Source organism: Rhinoraja longicauda, chromosome 22 (assembly GCF_053455715.1).
Source record: "Rhinoraja longicauda isolate Sanriku21f chromosome 22, sRhiLon1.1, whole genome shotgun sequence".
Classification (NCBI taxonomy): Eukaryota; Metazoa; Chordata; class Chondrichthyes; order Rajiformes; family Arhynchobatidae; genus Rhinoraja; species Rhinoraja longicauda.
The window spans coordinates 9,604,194-9,623,341 of NC_135974.1; the positions used below are offsets into that span (position 1 = coordinate 9,604,194).

The window sequence follows — 19,148 nt, forward strand, 5'->3', positions numbered from 1 at the left end:
AGCAGATCGTATTCTACACGAGTACATTGGGCAGTGCCCATGAGGGAAGCAGAGTAGTAGCAGGTGTAGTGGGAGAGCTGCAGAAAAAGGGCAGATTTAAAACAAGTTCTCCACAGCATTCATGCACCGGAGGACAATGATTACACTTCCCTGGTGAAGAGAATCCACCAAGAGCAGAAATTAGGAAAATCAGCCTTCTAAAGTTTGGTAAAAGTAAATGTCAAAGGGTTTATTTAGAACATAGAAAAATACAACACAGGAACACAGGCCCTCAGCCCACAATGTCTTTTACCCAACTACCACAATTGTGCCGAACATGATGCCAAGATAAATTTCCCCGGTGTGGGACGAATAAAGGAATATATATAAAGTAATCTCACTGCCTGCTCATGATCCATTCCACTCCATTCCCTGTATATCCATGTCTCAAAGTAAAAGTCTCCTAAATGCCATTAATGTATCACCCTCCACCACCACCCCCGGCAGCGCATTCTAGGCACCCACCCACTGTGTGTGTGTGTGTGTGTGTGTGTGTGTGTGTGTGTGTCTCTGTGTGTGTGTCTGTGTGTGTGTCTGTGTGTGTGTGTGTCTATTTGTCTGTGTGTGTGTGTGTGTGTGTGTGTGTATGTGTGTCTCTGTGTCTGTGTGTGTGTGTGTGTATAAAAACGTGTGAAACCCATCGCCTTTAAACATTGCCGCTCTCACCATAAAGCTCCACCCTCAAGTCTTTGACATTTCCTCGCTGGGATTTTGTGGCTTGTTACTGACCAGTCAGTTTATTTGTTGTTCCAAAGACTTCTGTTTCTACTTATTTTCTTCCAATAGTGGCAGCACTAAATGAAACCATCCCGCTACTCCTCGATAAGTTAAATAAACTGGAAGTCCGGAACCAAACTTCAAATATTTCTGCAAGTATTGATCGCATTCGTGAGCTAATCTCCCAGGCCAGAAGTGCAGCCAATAAGGTAACCTCTCTTCCATGATTAAACTGTTAAAATTGTACTTATTTTTTGAACTTGCATGTTAGTCAGTAATTGGGGTGTCTTAGCCCCATGGTTACGTTACACAGTATAATTCCTCCCCTTGCTCTATCAGCAGCACCCCAACTCACTGCATCTTCCCATGCAACTGCAGGAGATGCAACACTTTCCCTCTCACCTCTTCCCCTCCCGCCATCCAGGCGGCCAATAATTCGAGTCAAGAGTGTTCTATTCACATATTGTCACCAAAATAGAACAATTAAATTCTTACTTGTGGCACCATAACAGACATGTAAACATAGCACTCTGTAAACACCATAATAAATGACAAAGAAGTTTAGTATATATGTGTATGTATATGTGCGTGTGCATATATAGATATATGTGTGTGTATGTATACATATGTTTGTGTATGTATACATATGTAGGTCTCGACCCGAAACGTCACCCATTCCTTCTCTCCTGATATGCTGCCTGACCTGCTGAGTTACTCCAGCATTTTGTGAATAAATCGATTTGTACCAGCATCTGCAGTTATTTTCTTATACTGTGTGCGTATAAATGTGTGTACATATATGTTTGTATGTATACATATGTGTGTGTGTATGTACACATATATGTGTGTGTGTGTGTGTGTGTGCATATACAACAACAATAATAGTGTAAAGGTAAAAACAATGCCCCCAAGTCTATGTAGTTCAGAGCTTAGTTGGAGGTTGTAGTGTTTAATTACAAACACTACGGTGGTTGTCGGGAAGCTGCTGCTCCTGAACCTGGACGTTACAGCTTTCAGGCTCCGAAACCTTTTTTCCGATGGCAGGAGTGCAATGAGAGTGTGACCAGGGTGGTGTGGATCTCTGCTGAAGCTGGCTGCCTTTTTGAGGCAGTGAGTCCTGTTGATCCCTTCGACGGTGGGGAGGTCTAGTGATGGACTAGTGTACTATGCTTGACACATGTGTTCAATGTGGCCTCCCTTACACGAGAGAAGCGGAATGCAGATTGGGTGACTGCAGTGCAGACCCTGACCCCAGCTTCCAGTTGCCCATCACTTTATTTCTCCATTCTACTCCAATTCTTACAGATAGCCACCTGTCGTGTTCCGCTGAACCGCAACATAAGCCTCAGGGACAGCGCCTAGTTTGGGCACGCTGCACACCTCCGCATTTAATATTGAATGTAGCAATTTCAGATCACTTGCTCTTTCTCTGTATCAGAACTGGCTGCCTCACAGCAGAACTCCACAACACTAGCCCATAGAAAAGTACTGCATAGGAACAGGAGGCACGGTGGTGCAGCGGTAGAGTTGCTGCCTTCAGTGCCTGGGTTTGATCCTGACTACAAGTGCGGTCTGTACGGAGTTTGTACCTTCTCCCCGTGTCCTGCTTGGGTTTTCTCCAGGATCTCTCCAAAGACGTACAGGTTTGTAGGTTAATTGGCTTTGGCACAATTGTAAATTGTCCCTAGTGTTTGTAGGATAGTGTCAGTGTGAGGGGATCGCTGGTCGGCGCGGACTCGGTGGGCCGAAGGGCCTGTTTCCGCGCTCTATCTCTAAACTAAACTAAGCAGGTCTGCAACTCGCAAGGTCCCTACCAAGCTAGATGCCAAGATAAACTAATCTCATCTGCCTGCACATGATCCATATCTTCCATTCCCTGCATCTCCATGTGTCTATCCAAATACCACTTAAATGCCGCTATAATATCAGGCTACACCACCATTCCTGCCAGCACATTCCAGGTGCTCACCAACTCTGTGTGTAAAGAAAACATTCCCTGTACATCTCCTTCAGAGGTGGGATCCTCCTTTAAAGGTGGGCTAGATAGTGGACTAAAGTGGTTAATGTCCATGGGTCAGTGTGGGCCTAGTGCGCTGAAGGACCTGTTCCATTCTTTAGTTTTTTAAATTTCGATTTAGATCCCCGCACATCAACACTACACACACGGGGGACAATTTACACTTATACCAAGCCAATTAACCTACAAACCTGTGCGTCTGGAGTGTGGGAGGAAACCAAAGATCTCAGAGAAAACCCACGAGGTCCTGGGTAGAATGTACAAACTCCGTACAGACAGCGCCCGTAGCCAGGATCGAACCCAGGTCCCCAGCGCTGTAAGGCAGCAACTCTACCTGCTGAGCCACAGTGCCACCCTGGATTGTTAAATGAAACTGCAGGTGATGGACTGGAATCGAGCCTTCAAAAAACCATGAACTGTTAAAAACAATTGGCAGGATTTCAAGAGTTTCAAACATTCAAATGCCCAGAGGCCGCCACAGTGGGTGTAGATTTTGCTGTTTGGCTGCACTGCTTTACTGATGTAATATTGCCACCGCAATGAGTTTATTGCGGAGAGTAGTGCGTTCGGCTGAACGCACTATGGGAGCTACATTCGGCCCCTGCAGGACCTACACATCAGGAGGTGCAGATCCAGAGCCAGCAACATTATGGGGGACCCCTGCCACCCCAGCAATGGACTGTTCCAGCTGCTACGGTCAGGCAAACGCCTCCGCTGTCACGCTGTGAAAACAGAGGATGAGTCAGAGTTTCTTCCCACAGGCCATCAGGACTGTTAACTCTTATATCACCAGGGACTAATTTACTGTGTTCATTTATTTTTTGTGTTGTGTCTTTTTAAAATAAATCTCTATTCTGTTTGTAGTTGGAGCACAATCGGCAGGCATTGCCACTTTCATTTCACTGCACATCTTGTATGTGTATGTGACAAATAAAGTAGACTTGACTTGACATGATATAGTTGATGGGCCAAGTGTATAATGGTGGAGAATGCACAGTCATGGACACTAGGTTCACTTCTCCACAGGTGAAAGTACCGATGAAATTCAACGGCACCTCGGGAGTCCAGGTGAGGTCGCCTAGCAACCCGGATGACCTAATGGCGTACACCTCGCTGTCGTTCCACATCCAAAGGGACAAGAGAAAGAAGAGGCAACTCGGCGACTCCAGCCAGTTTATCCTGTACCTTGGCGGGCAGAATGTAAGAACAAAGCCTTCTCTTTCCCCTCGCTGTTCTTGACGATTGCAGCTGAAAGGTTTTAACAGGAGACCGTTCTTTTGCAGGACTATGGGGATTACATGGGTGTGGCAATGAAAAATGGCAAACTATTATGGGTCTACAAACTGGGCAATGAGGAGACTGCCCTTCAAACTGACTCTGAAGTCAGCAGCGACAGATTCGACATGGTCAAACTAGAAAGGTACATCATTTCTCTGGCTTTTCCCCTTGAACAAACTGGGAGAACATTTTCGGCAAAGTCTAAAGTGATTAATGTTCTTATTTAGTAGAGTGCTCAAAATATAGGGAACTGGTTAAAATATTAGCCATTAAGTTGGCACGGTGGCGCAGCAGTAGAGTTGCTGCTTTACAGCACTAGAGACTTAGGTCCGATCCTGACTACGGGTGCTGTCTGTACAGAGTTTGTACGTTCTCCCCGTGACCGTGTGGGTTTTCTCTGGAAGCTTTGGTTTCCTCCCACATTCCAAAAACGTATAGATTTGTAGGTTAATTGGCTTTGGTAAAGATTGTAAATTGTCCCTCGTGTGTAGGATAGTGCTTATGTACGGGGATCGCTGGTCGGTGTGGGCACGTTGGGCCGAATGGCCTGTTTCCACGCTGTATCTCCAAACTAAACTTGAAGTGCGGCGGGAATAATGTCAAGCGTTTTCTCATTACCTTACTGGTGTATGATTAATGGAGGAAAAATAGGATGTAAAATGCAACGATGGTGAGACTGTATTCCCGCAAAATGAATGGCTATTCTCCAACTGCAGGATACTGCAATTTGGGCGAATCTCGTACGAGACATCTGAAGTGAGGGGCAGGGTGAATGAAGCCAGGCGAGAGGGGATGGCAAAAGGCGACGATGTCCTACTCAATCTAAACCCTGAAGACTTGGTGTTTTATGTTGGAGGCTATCCTTCTGATTTCACGGTAAGTACCAATTCATTTCACTCCACCTCCTGCAGTTCTTTTGCATCAGGAGATAGGAAAGCTGTTGCCGAGCTGGAATGGGTACAGAGAAGTGTGCAGGAAGGACTGCAGGTGCTAGTTTACACCGAAGATAGACACAAAATGCTGGAGTAACTCAGCGGGACAGGCAGCATCTCTGGAGAGAACGAATGGGTGACGTTAAGGGGCATGTTGGTCAGTGTGGGTAAGTTGGGCCGAAGGGCGTGTTTCCACGCTTTGTAACTATGACTCTAAAGAGGCAAATAATCCAATCTTTATTGGATAATTCGGTCACTTTCCAGTGGCAAACTGTTCTGGTAATTTTTCCCCTGAGCTGATGTGCCCTCTAGTGGTTAAAGCAATGCTTGTCAGCACCGCATCACCACCAAGAAGGATTTCCCCCAGCCACTCACACACCCATGCAAGCAGAAGCATCTCCTGAGGCATTTTTCTTTGGAGAAGGTGCAGAAGTGATTTACCAGAATGCTGCCTGGATCGGAGGGTATTAGCTATAAGGGAAGGTTGGACAAACGTGGATTGTTTTCTCTGGAACGTCAAAGGTTGAGGGGAGACCTGGTAGGAGTATATAAAATGATGAGTGGCATAGATAGGGTGGACAGTCAGAATGTTTTTCTCAAGGTGGAAATATCAAATACAGGAAGGCATAGCTTTAAGGGGAGAAGGAAAAGTTTAAAGGAGATGTGTGGGGCATCTTTCTTTTACGCAGAGTTTAGTTTATTGCCGCGTGAACCGAGGGACAGTGAAAAACTTTATTTGCATGCTATCCAGTCAGCGGAAAGACAATACAAGAGCACTCTCAAACTCTTTGCAGTGTATAGATACATGACTTGGGAATAACATTTAGTGCAAGGTGAAGCCAGCAAAATCTGATCAAGGATAGTCCGAGGGTCACCAATGAGGTAGATAGATGGGATGAGGTAGTCCTGTAGTTCAGGATCTGGCTGTGGTAGGACGATTCTGTTGCCTGATAACAGCTAGGAAGAAACTGTCCCTGAATTTCCCTTATGTTGCGTGCTAACCAGTCAGCGGAAAGAGGCTTTGTGATTACAATCGAGTGGTGGGTTCCTGGAACATTCTGCCAGGTGGTGGCAGATACGATTGGGGTATTTAAATGGGTTTTAGATAGGCACGTGGACATGCAGGGAATTGAGGAATTATGGATTGCAAGTAAGCAGAGGAGGTTGGTATCATGTTCGGCATGGACAATGTGGGCCGAAGGGCCTGTTCCTGCACTGTACTGTCCTATCTTCTAAATTGATAATTATTATCCATGTTTCTTAGATTCTGGGGGAATGATCTCATTTACAGAGAAGCAACTGCATGCAATAAATATCCATCAAGATTTCTGAATAAGTTAGAATTGTTAATGAAATTGCAATTCAGGGATCATCTCTGGGAGACAGTCTTGCCCTGTTCTGGTATCCCATTGGCATGGGACTGTGGGTATATAACTCATCCAACCACATTTCCACCCTCCCTCTCCCGACAGCTCAGTGGCAAACACCATCAGCTCCCCAGTCGAGCTGGAAAAGTGTGTTGGGATCATTGTTCATTTGTTATTTAAATTCTTCCAATGCTGCAAACTTCAAGTTCCTTATTACTTCCTCTGATATTTGAAGAAAATGTCTTTGCAATTTGTTCACTAGGGTGATAAAGTGCACACAGCCCTGATGCATTGCTCCATGGCACGTACAACCATTGCAGTAACAAGTTTGATTTTTACCACTCAGTGGCACAGCGGTAGAGTTGCTGCCTTACAGCGCCAGAGACCCAGGTTCGATCCTGAATATGGCTGTTGTCAGTACAGAGTTTGTACGTTCTCCCTGTGATCGGGTGGGTTTTCTCCAGGTGCTCTGGTTTCCTCCCACACTCCAAAGACGTATAGGTTTTAGGTTAATTGGATTTGGTAAAATTGTAAATTGTAAGACACCGCTAGTGTATGGGGGTGATCGCTGGTCGGCGAGGACTCGGTGGGCCAAAGGGTTTGTTTCCACGCTGTATCTCTAAACTAAACTAAACTAAACTCAGGCTGCTGCAACTGGAGAGGGAACCAAGGCCCAAATGCATTGATGGGCTTTTTCCACACACTGACCCCAATAATCATCTACCCTGAAACAAACATCACAATGCTTCTAACCTTGTCACCAAATCAAGCATGCGGATAGTGAGCATGAGAAATCACAGCAACAAACTCTGCAATATCATCAGAAACTCCTGCCCATTGACCTGAAACTTTCCTTCTTTCTCCGTCCACAGAAACTGTCAGATTGCAGAGTATTTCCAGCACTTTGTTTATTACCTGTGATATCATTACTTGGTCCAAACAACTCTGAGAAGTTGCCCTTAACGAGGGTTGCCAAGTATGGTCCAATTTATTCCCTCTGTCATAATCTTCCAACCTTGCTTGAATTGATTGAATGATACAGCATGAAAACAGACCTTCGGCCCACCGAGTCCACGCTGACCATCGATCACCTGTTCACACTAGTTCTAGGTCATCCCACATTTCCATCCATTCCCTATGCAATAAGGGCGACTTATAGAGGCCAATAAACTTGCAAGTCTTTGGGATGTGATGCACCCAGAGGAAACCCATGCAATCACTGGGGAAATGTGTAAACTCCACGCAGACAGCACCCAAGGTCAGGATTGAACCTGAGTCACAGGCGCTGTGAGGCAGCAGCTCTACCCGCTGCGCCACTGTACGGTCGCAGTTGGAGATTGTGTAAGGTTATTGTCATCAGTGAGATACACATTCCTTATGTTTCCCGATGTTCTTGCTGCTGCCTCATAGTCGAGTCAAGTCAATTTTATTTGTATAGCTCATTTAAAAACAACCCACGTTGACCAAAGTGCTGTACATCAGTTCAGGTACTAAGAAAACGAACATACAATGGCACACAAACATAACAGCACGTACATAAACACTTTACAGCGCCCCCTCAGAGGGCCTCAAACGCTAGAGAGTAGAAATAGGTTTTGAGCCTGGAAAGAGGTAAGGAGCCTCATAGAGGTAAGGATGAGTATGTTTTCAGAGTCTGAAGGGTCACGACCTGATACATCACCCATCCTTTTTCTCCAGAGATGCTGCCTGACCCGCTGAGTTGCCCCAGCACTTTGAGTCCATCTTTTGTATAAACCAGCATCTGCAGTTCTTTGCTTCTACTAGTCCGTTGACATAGATTTGGTCATTCCGACCCCAAGATATCACTGGTCCATAAACAAGTTGCTGGAAGAACTCAGCGGGTCAGGCAGCATCTGCAGAGGGAAATGTCCATTTCTGACTCCCCTGCGTTACTCCTCCACTCTATTTTTAGCTCCAGATTCCAGCATCTGCAGACGTTTGTGACTTCTACCCCTGGTTTATTTACTGCTGTCTCTTCCAGCCTCCTGACTCTATTCGCTATCCCAACTTTAAAGGGAGCATCGAGCTCGCGACTCTGAACGAAGAAGTCATCAGTCAGTACAATCTGGTCCAATCATTCAATCTGAACACTACGGCTGATGAACCGTACAGGAGGTGAGATGAGATACCGTGGGACTGACTTGTTGACGTACACTTCTTGCCGTTTCGAAGTTCATAAGTTCTAGGAGAAGAATTAGGCCATTCGGCCCATCCAGTATACTTCACCATTCAATCTTGGCTGATCTATCTTTCCTTCTCAACCCTATTCTCCTGCCCTAGAGTCATAGAGTGATACAGTGTGGAAACAGGCCCAACATGCCCACACCGGCCAACATGTCCCAGCTACACTAGTCCCACCTGCCTGCGCTTGGTCCATATCCCTCCAAACCTGTCCTATCCATGTACCTGTCTAACTGTTTCTTAAATGCTGGGATAGTCCCAGCCTCAACTACCTCCTCTGGCAGCTTGTTCCATACACCCACCACCCTTTGCCCTCACCCCACAACCTCGTCATCTCATCCCTCATAACCCCAAAGCCACTGGCAGCCATTGAATAGGGTGGAGTGATTATCTTTTCCTCCCCAGGTATAAGGTCATAAGTCATAAAGAATAGGAGTAGAATTAGGACATTTGACCATCAAGGCTACTCTGCCATTCAATCATGGCTGATCTATCTCTCCCTCCTAACCCCATTCTCCTGCCTTCTCCCCATAACCTTTTGACACCTGGGACTAATCAAGAATCTATCTATCTATCTATACCTTAAATATTAAAAGTATGGTACAATGTTAAGTGTGAAAGGGGGGCTGGGAGTAGGTGGTCCAAGCAGAGGCACTTGGTGAGGAGCGCTCTTACATGCTTCACACAGAGAGTGGTGAGTCTGTGGAATTCTCTGCCGCAGAAGGTAGTTGAGGCCAGTTCATTGGCTATATTTAAGAGGGAGGTAGATGTGGCCCTTGTGGCTAAAGGGATCAGGGGGTATGGAGAGAAGGCAGGTACAGGCTACTGAGCTGGATGATCAGCCATGATCATATTGAGTGGCGGTGCAGGCTCGAAGGGCCGAATGGCCTACTCCTGCACCTATTTTCTATGTTTCTATGCTGTACACAATGCTCTCTGCTCTAGCTGAAGCTGTACAAATATCATGTTGATATTATGTTTTGGTGGAGCTAGATTTAATATCAGTCCGTTAAATATGTGATCAGATATGACTGACATGATAGAAATGATGGTTCTTGACTATATTTGTGTTTCTTTCTATGTTTTGTTTATCTGCTTCTGACTGTTTTTTTAAAATTATATTTTGTTAAGTATTAAAAGGGTAGGCATAATAAGCTTTGTTCTTCTGCCTACACCTTTATTTTTCGGTCAGAAACTATCATGTGTGATTATATTGTTTTATTTTTTTGATACAATGATTTTTGCACTATTTAACTTTCACAACTGTATGGTCAATTTGTTGTATTGACCGGAAAAATAATTTAAAAAAAAAACTTGGTCAAATATTGAACATGGGAAATTTGGCACTGCAATTTTAGAGAGTTTTTTTTAAAGATATAGTGTGGGAAAAGGCCCTTCGGCTCACCGAGTCCACGCCGACCATCGTTCATCCGTCCACTCATTCGACGTCATCCCACTTTCACATCCTACACACTAGGGGCAATTTACAGAAGCCAATTAACCTAGAAATGAGCTCGTCTTTGAAATGTGGGAGGAGCACTCGTAGAAAACCCACGCGGTCGCAGGGAGAATGTACAAACTCCGTGCAGACCCCTCGTCACTGGCACTGTGAGGCAGCACCTTCATCACTGTGGCACTGTGCCTTTACTAAGATGCATTTTGCAATGGCCTTGGTGGAAAGCCTCTAATCTTTTACAACGTAGATGGAGCCCATTTGGTCCATCGAGTCTTCCAGATCTGAGAGCGCTCTCAACAATCCCACTCACTTACCTACCCAAGTCTCTCTCATTTGCTCATTAACGGTCCCATCTTCTCCTACATCAGACATAATGTACAGTCGCCGAATAAACTACCAACCAGAGGGTCTTTTGGATGCAGGAAGAAGGCAGAGAATCAGGCGAAACCCATCCAGTTAGAAGGAATGCAGACTCTATGCAGACAGCATTGGAGACTGGGATTGCAGGGGCTATGAAGATGGCAACTTCTCCTTTTGTCGCAGAGACAATATTTAAGACATTTGGACTGATACATGGATAGGAAAGGTTTAGAGGGACATGGGCAAAACGTGGGCAGGTGGGACTAGTGTAAATGGGCCATCTTGGCTGGCATGGGCAAGTTGGGCCGAATGGCCCGTTTCTGTGCACTGCGACTCGAAGACTCTAACTGCATATGCTGCAAATCTAAACAAATGGTTGTTTAGAAAATATTGAAGATGCTTTGCAAGTTAGGCAAGATCTTTGCGAGAGAAGCAGATTTAATGTATGGCAGTCATAGTGCCATAAAGCACAGACACAGGCCCTTCGGCCCAACTTGCCCATGCCGACCAGGATATCTACACTTGTCCCATTTGTCCACGCTTGACCCATATCCCTCTATACTGTCCACATATCTTTTCAAATGTCCTCTCAATGTTATTGTGGTACCAGCCTCAACCATCTCCTCTGGTAGTTCGTTCCATATACGTATTGTGTTAGAAAGGTTAGTGCTAGGTTAGTGACCTTTCATCAGAACTGAAGAATGAGAAGCCATTGAATGAAACAACATCTCTGTGTGGATGCCGCCTGACCCGCTGGGTCTTTCATCTATTTGCCTCATTGACTGCCTCTTTCTGGTCACCTAGTGCCATCTTATGGACTTCATCCCATATTTGTGCACAGACCAAGATCCATGTGCTTTCCGTGATAGACGAGGAAAATTAGATGGCAATTACAAATATTTGCAGCTCTGCTTTTTAAAAAAAAAATTTTTTTTTTTTTAAATTTTAAAGCATATGTACAAATAATAATAAACGACAAACTGGTTATAGAATTCTTACATAGCTTCAATTTTTAAATTTTTAAAGAAAAAATAAAGATGAAAAGAGACTGGAAAAAAAAGACTATAAACTAATAGAGAGAAAGCAAAGAAAAAAGAGAATTACAAATATAAAGATTATGGGGATAAATCCGGGAGTTAATGAGTATAGTTGTACATCCAACCCTAAACTCAAGTTTTAACTTTAGTTTTAAATTTTAGTTTTGTGACAAACCCATTTACTTTTTAAAAAAATCAATAAATGGAGGCAGCTCTGCTTTTAATCAATGATTCTGCGCGTCTTGTTACAGGTATAAATCTACTCAAGGAGCAGACAGCGACAGTTCTTACTTTGATGGCAGTGGTTATGCCAAAATTAAAATGCCGGGTACATTTTCTTCTGTGTCTCGGTTTGAGCAAGAGGTTCGCATTGCTTCCTATAATGGTATCCTCTTCTTCATGCAGGAAAAGGTGAGTCTGTATCCTCTGTTCATAAGATCATACTTCCTAGGCCTCCCTCGGTCATGACTGACCATGGGCTGCTCGCTCCACACCTCGGCTAGAGCAGATAAGTGATAGTAGAATTAGGCCATTCAGCCCATTAAGTCTTCTCCGCCATTCAGTCATGGCTGATCTATCCCTTCCTCCTAACCCCATTCTCCTACCTCCTCCACATAACCTCTGACACCTGTACTAATCAAGAATCTATCTATCGCTGCCTTAAAATTATCCACTGACTTTGCCTCCACAGCTTTCTGTGGCAAAGAATTGCACAGATTCATCATCTGTTGCCTGCTTGGATTCGAGCCACCAGTCAAATCCTTAACGTCGCATCCACACTGGCTGCTGTTTGTTGGGACACCCAGCCCAGCATCCCCCTCTATACAGAAGGTTTCATTATGTTTGAATTAGAGTTAGATAGCGTGGAAATACACCCTTCAGCCCAACTTTAATCGTATTTTACTGCACTTTATCTTGCGCTAACTTTATACCCTTAATCCTATATCTGTACGCTCTGGACGGCTTGATTGTAATCACGTATGGTCTTTTCACTGACTGGGTAGCACGCAACAAAAAAGCTTTTTACTATAACTTTGTAAACGTGACAATAATAATAAACTAAGCTTGTCCATGCCAGCCCAGTTGGTTCATCTAAACTAGTCCCACCTGCCTGTGTCTGGCCCATATTCCTCTAAACTTTTCCTATCCATGTTCCTGTCCAAAACATACACACTCTGTACAGACAGCACCCGTAGTCAGCATCGAACCCGGGTCTCTGGCGTTGTAAGGAGGTAACTCTGCCGCTGTGTCGTCCACAGTGTTTGGACATGATTGTTTTCCATTGGATCCTGTTACCCCACTATGAATGCACTCATGGGGAACAGTAGTTTGGGTGAAATACCTGACGTTGCTTTGCCTGTGGTAGTGTGGCAAAGCATGATAGTGCTGCCCTCAGTCAGGTGCTTCTTCAGCAAGGAGCCATGAAGTAAACTTGGGAACTAACCACGTCAGTGTGAAGGATGTGTTATTGGGTGCGGATCATTAACGGCACCCAATAATCACCATTGCTTGACTTGTTTCTTTCTCTGCTGATGATTCAGAGACTACTCTTTATTCCCCTAAAGCTATTTTGTCTTTGCATGAATGCTTGAATCACAAATGCATTGTTTGCATTTTGGGTTTTATTTCATTGCAGCATAGCATTTCACATGTATCGTGGCATCCAGCTAAACCAACCTAAATGATTCAAACCCTCTGCCTTACCTCTTCAGTGTAAAACTAAAATATAGCTTCAAGATGGATAACGGAGAGAGTTCAACGAGTCAATTATACTTTATTGTCACATGTACCTCAGTGCAGTGAAATTCTTTGTTTTGCACATAATCCAGTAAAATCCTGCTATAGATAAGCACAAAATAAGTTTTAAAAAATGCAATGAGTGTAGTGTAATAGTAGACTTCACTGAGACCGTACACAAAGACTCACCACTTTTCTGGCACCAGCAAATTTTCAAAGTTCATAAGAGTACAGTCTTATCTTGGCCTTAAAGGCCCGTTGCCCTGGCAACATCAATCCTCTCCATCCGCCGCCATCTTGGAAATGGCCCATTGTCCAGCGTTTGCCGCTGTAGCCAGCTCCCTCCACCCTCCTCGTTGGTTCCTGGTATTCAAGGTCGAGGGCGTGCAGCGTAGGTCAAGGTCCACTTGCTATTGAGGGCTTGCAGCGTAGGTTTACTAGGTTAATTCCCGGAATGGCGGGACTGTCATATGTTGAAAGACTGGAGCGACTAGGCTTGTATACACTGGAATTTAGAAGGATGAGAGGAGATCTTATCGAAACGTATAAGATTATTAAGGGGTTGGACACGTTAGAGGCAGGAAACATGTTCCCAATGTTGGGGGAGTCCAGAACCAGGGGCCACAGTTTAAGAATAAGGGGTAGGCCATTTAGAACTGAGATGAGGAAAAACTTTTTCAGTCAGAGAGTTGTGAATCGGTGGAATTCTCTGCCTCAAAAGGCAGTGGAGGCCAATTCTCTGAATGCATTCAAGAGAGAGCTAGATAGAGCTCTTAAGGATAGAGGAGTCAGGAGGTATGGGGAGAAGGCAGGAACGGGGTACTGATTGAGAATGATCAGCCATGATCACATTGAATGGCGGTGCTGGCTCGAAGGACCGAATGGCCTCCTCCTGCATCTATTGTCTATTGTCTATTGAGACGAGCCTCGGACGGCTCCTGGGGGGGGGGGGGGGAGTTCCTGGTTCGGGGGCAGATGAGCCAGGCCTGCTGTCGGGGTGTGGCCGCAGCTCACCGGGAACTTTCGCCACCACGCGCCGTCCTTTCATGTATTCCACCTTGGAGTGCTTCCAGCTGGTTAACCTTGGTAGTAAACCATCAGAATAAGCAGGCAAAATATGAAGCTCATAACAATAATTATTGCTCCCGGCTACATCTAAATCTAGTGTTTCCTTTTACAGGAAAGATACCTCTGCTTAGCCATCGAGAATGGGAAGTTTGTGCTGTTCATTGACTTAAACAATAAACTAAACATTGAACATGATAGCAGTCAAAGCCAGAACTCTGTCAGCGACGGACTGCAACACCAGGTAACTGCTCTGCTATTCAGATGTCCTGGTTAAGAGCCACAACTGACAATTCCCAACTCCAAAGTGCTGAACAAAATGGAACACAAGAAGAAAATTAAGTAGCAGTGACCATATATTTATTTTATTTAAACCATACCAGCTGTCCAGTTCTTTTAGAAAGAGCAGAACATGCCAATGTTCTATTTTTTTTTTTTTTGAGTAAAAATTTATATGAACCTTCCAGTGAACATGGGCAGGACTTTCCAAAATGGCCACCGCACTAAATATGGTCAATATGGCTCCTGAAATGACTGCTGGTGGCAATGTGCCTGCTCCAGGCTCCTGTTTCCTAATGTGAAAATAGTGCATTAGAGGAAAGGTGAATTGTTGTCAAGAGGACCTTGGGGATTGATGGGCACGAGGAGTGGCGGCGACTTGTTCAAAGCTCCAAAGTTTCAGAGGCGGGACAAAGTCTTCGGGACAATGAAATTACAGTTTAACAGGATTGAGAAAGGGAAGTTCAAAAAAGATCTTTCAAAGAGTTGAACTGCAACATCGTTCCACTCTTAGTTCAGAGATACAGTGTGAAAATAGGCCCTTCAGCCCACCGAATCCATGCCGACCAATACCCGTATACTAGTACTACCCTATACTAGTAGGGATAATTTACAGAAGCCAATTAACCTACAAATCTGTACATCTTTTTATAATGTGGGAGGAAACCAGAGCACCCAGAGAAAGCCCATGTGGTCGCAGGGAGAACGTACAAACTCCATACAGACAGCACCCGTGGTGAGGATCGAACCCGGGTCTGTGACACTTTAAGGTAGCAACTCTCCCACTGCCCCACAGGGCTGCCCTCTTCTTTAGCAGTCGGGAGAAGTCGTTCCTGAGGCACTGTCTTTCTCCATCTTAGGCCAGCCTTATTTTCAACTGCTTTAAATAGCTACGTTTTATAATCCATAATGTGTCGACTTAATTCAATCATATTAACTGCTATCCCAAACTATTGTGATTTCTGCTATTGAGAGAAAGAACCTAATCAATTTTAGAGAAATATCAGAATTCATTTCCTTTGAACCCTTACTTTCAAGTGTTCGTTTGTGTAAAAGTGATTTAGATACCCAGTGTTTTTACATATAACATAGAACAGGAGCAGGCCCCTTGGCCCACAATGTCTCTGCCCAACATGATGCCAAATTAAACAAATCTCCCCTGAGATTATGATATGATCCATATCCCTCCATTTCCTGCATATCCAAGTTCCCCTCCAATAGCCTATTAATTGCCACCACCACCCCTGCCTCCACCACCACCCCTGGCAGCAAGCTCCAGGGATTCACCACTTTCTGCGTTTAAAAAGAAACTTGCCCCATACATCGCCTTTAAACTTTGCCCCTCCCACCTTAAAACTATGCTCTCTAGACATTTCCACTCTGGAAAAAGCTTCTGCTTATCTATGACTTTCCTAATTTTATATCCTCGATCAGGTCTCCCCTCAACCTGTGACGTTGCAGAGAAAACAATTCCAAATTTGTCCGGCTTGTCCTCATAACTAATGCCGGATATTCCAGGCAGCATTCCGGTAAAATTCTTCTGCATCCTCTACAAAGCCACCACATCCTTCCTGTAGAGCCACAACCAGAACTGTAAACTGCAGCCTTACCAAAGTCAAATAAAGCTGCTTCTGGACTTCCTGAGTCTTGTACTCAATACCATAACCAGCCAACCCAAGCAATCCATCTGCCTTCATGTTGCCACTTTCAGGGAGCTCTGGGCTTGGTCCCTAACATCAATGCTGTTAAGGATTGTCAATAACTTGTCAAACTGTAGTGGCATTATTAGGAAGTCTGCAGTTATTATTTTTCCTTCCCAGTGAAATATTTAAGGATTCCAGATGACCATTAAAATGCATTAATTGTCAAGTTCACTATTAATTATTTTTTTAAGTACTTCTAATAGCACCGCCATTATTTGTATTTGTCCAAAAGCTCCTAACAAAACAAAAAAAGACTTTTGTACGAAAGATTTAATATTTGAATTGGGGTTACTAAACCTCTGGTAACTTCATCTGAGTTGTCAGGTTGACCAGGGACCTTTGTTTATAATAAATGACCTGTCCAATGTATATTACCATCCAGCTAAAACAACTCCGTCCTTTCCTCGACTATCATTTAAATTGCACGAATGTGTTTGTTTTTCAGATCCAGATAATTATGGTGTTTGCCAAAAAAGTGAAGATTTACGTGCGTGTGGACAGGAAAACAGTTCTTACTTCTGAGCAGGACCTCCCGCGCCCGTTCATTTCTGAGTATTATCTTGGTGGTGTTCCAGTAGAAATGCTCCCAGAGATGTAAGAGTCACTGCCTGAGGAGGGGGGGGGGGGGGGTCAGGACAGTTATTCAGCTGATGTGTACATTTACCTAAAATTGGTGCCACTTTGCTTACCATTAGAACCTGACATATCTTTGGTACTATATTCTTGGAAGTTTTCGTTTTTAAAAAACACCTTGCCTGCAAGAATGACCCTGAGCTTCCAGTTTGTCTGTCACATTTAATTCCCCAACCCATTCCCACTCACCCTGCCTTCTCCTACACAGTTCACCAAGTAAGGAAGAGGTTGTACAGTTGTACAGGGCTCTAGTGAGACCGCACCTGGAGTACTGTGTGCAGTTTTGGTCTCCAAATTTGAGGAAGGATATTCTTGCTATTGAGGGCGTGCATCGTAGGTTCACTAGGTTAATTCCCAGAATGGCGGGACTGTCATGTTGAAAGGCTGGAGTGACTACGCTTGTATACACTGGAATTTAGAAGGATGAGAGGGGATCTTATTGAAACATATAAGATTATTAAAGGATTGGACACATTAAAGGCAGGAAACATGTTCCCAATGTTGGGGGAGTCCAGAACCAGGGGCCACAGTTTTAAGAATAAGGGGTGGACCATTTAGAACGGAGATGAGGAAAAACTTTTTCAGTCAGAGAGTTGTAAATCTGTGGATTCTCTGCCTCAGAAGGCAGTGGAGGCCAATTATCTGGATCCTTTCAAGAGAGAGCTAGATAGAGCTCTTAAAGATTGCAGAGTCGGGGGTTTTGGGGAGAAGGCAGGAACTGATTGTGAATGATTAGCCATGATCACATTGAATGGCCGAATGGCCTACTCATGCACCTATTGTCTATTGACGTAAGTGTGATGAATGACACCTAATCTTCTGAAGCGGCACATTGCAGATTTCCAGAGCCGCTGCTGAATTCACCAGTTTCATATAATCAGCTATTCCAGCCTCGCATCTCATATTTCCAACATTTTGTGTTGTCTCATCTTTTAGTAAATCAGATTTCATATGTCTGTTAGTATTGATCTGTCCTCGGGACATACATTCTTATTCAGATAATATAGGTTCATGTGCACGGGATTTGGGTCATATGGATTCGTAGGTGGATTACAGAGAGAAGACAGAGGGTTGTGGTGAAAGTACAATATTCCACTGGTCACAAATATATATATATATCACAATTCTATATAAATGTAAATGGGTTGGTTAGTAAGATTGCAGATGACACCAAGTCTACTGGAGTTGCAGACTGTGAAGAAAGCCGGATATAGGTCAGCTAGAGGTCTACAAATGGCAGATGTAGTTTAGTCCAAACAAGTGTGGGGTGCACTTTGGGAGGTCGAATGCAAGGGGAAAATACACAGTTAATGACAAGACTCTTATCAGCATTAATGCACAGAGGGATCGTTGGATTTAAGACCATAACGTCCTTGAAGTGGCAATAGAGTGGTAAAGAAGGCATATGGTACACTTAAGTCAGCAGGTCATGATGCAGCTTTACAGGAGCGTAGATAGGGTAGACAGTCAGAACAACCTGCTTCCCACGATGGAAATATCAAATACTAGAGGGCTACGCTTAAAGATGAGAGGAGCAATGTTTAAAAGAGATGCGTGGGGCAGGTTTGTTACAGAGGGTGTGGTGGATGCCTGGAATGCCCTGCCAAGGGTCGTAGTGGAGGCAGATACCGTAGTGGCATTTAGAGGCTTTTGAATACACACATGGATATACAGGGATTGGAGGGATATGGATTATGTGCAAGTAGATAAGAGTTGGATCTGGCATCATGTTCGCAACAAACATTGTGGGCCAAATGGCCTGTACTTGTACTCCACTGTGCTCTGATCTATATTTATCCACTGGAACTTTACGATCTTTTACAACCAGCACCACCAACCACCACGTCTCAGTCAATCTCCTCTGCTCACAACCGTATCACAGAGCTTCCCTTTCGTTCTAAAAACACCAAATGCTGGAAACATTCATATGGAATGAGAAACAGAATTAACTTTAATGTGTGCAGGGCAGAGTTAATGTGCGGTGATCGCTGGACTCGGTGGGCCGAAGGGCCTGTTTCCATGCTGTATCTCCAAACTAAACTAAAGAAATGCAGCAGGTCAGGCAGCTTCTGTGGAGCAAGAGATAGAGTTTGTCTTGGCCTGATGACCTTTCAATAGAACTGTGCACAGTACAGACCATTTAATGCTATCATACTCCCTCTTGTGAAGGATATTAGAGTTTGCGACAAGAATCTAGTGCTTTCACTTGTCACCATCAGATGTATTTAATTCATTAAATTTAAATTTAAATTGATGATGTGAACTCGTGTTGCCAAATCTTTAGTCCTGGCTATTGAATCACTAGCAACAAAGCTCCTGTCCTACC

At 44.3% G+C, this 19,148-nt stretch overlaps 1 protein-coding gene across 2 annotated transcripts in view; it reads left to right on the plus strand.

Moving 5' to 3' along the window:
• lama5 (laminin, alpha 5) overlaps window positions 1-19,148 on the plus strand; it is a 277,790-nt gene that overhangs the window by 236,697 nt on the left and 21,945 nt on the right. For both annotated transcript variants that reach the window (XR_013548716.1, XM_078418700.1), the window contains exons 60-67: window positions 826-965; window positions 3,800-3,973; window positions 4,057-4,193; window positions 4,768-4,927; window positions 8,353-8,486; window positions 11,657-11,816; window positions 14,323-14,451; window positions 16,635-16,783. Coding sequence is in view for 1 of the 2 variants with exons in the window: in XM_078418700.1 (XP_078274826.1) it covers window positions 826-965; window positions 3,800-3,973; window positions 4,057-4,193; window positions 4,768-4,927; window positions 8,353-8,486; window positions 11,657-11,816; window positions 14,323-14,451; window positions 16,635-16,783 (1,183 nt within the window). In the remaining variant the exon portion in view is untranslated. The remainder of the gene's footprint in view (window positions 1-825; window positions 966-3,799; window positions 3,974-4,056; window positions 4,194-4,767; window positions 4,928-8,352; window positions 8,487-11,656; window positions 11,817-14,322; window positions 14,452-16,634; window positions 16,784-19,148) is intronic.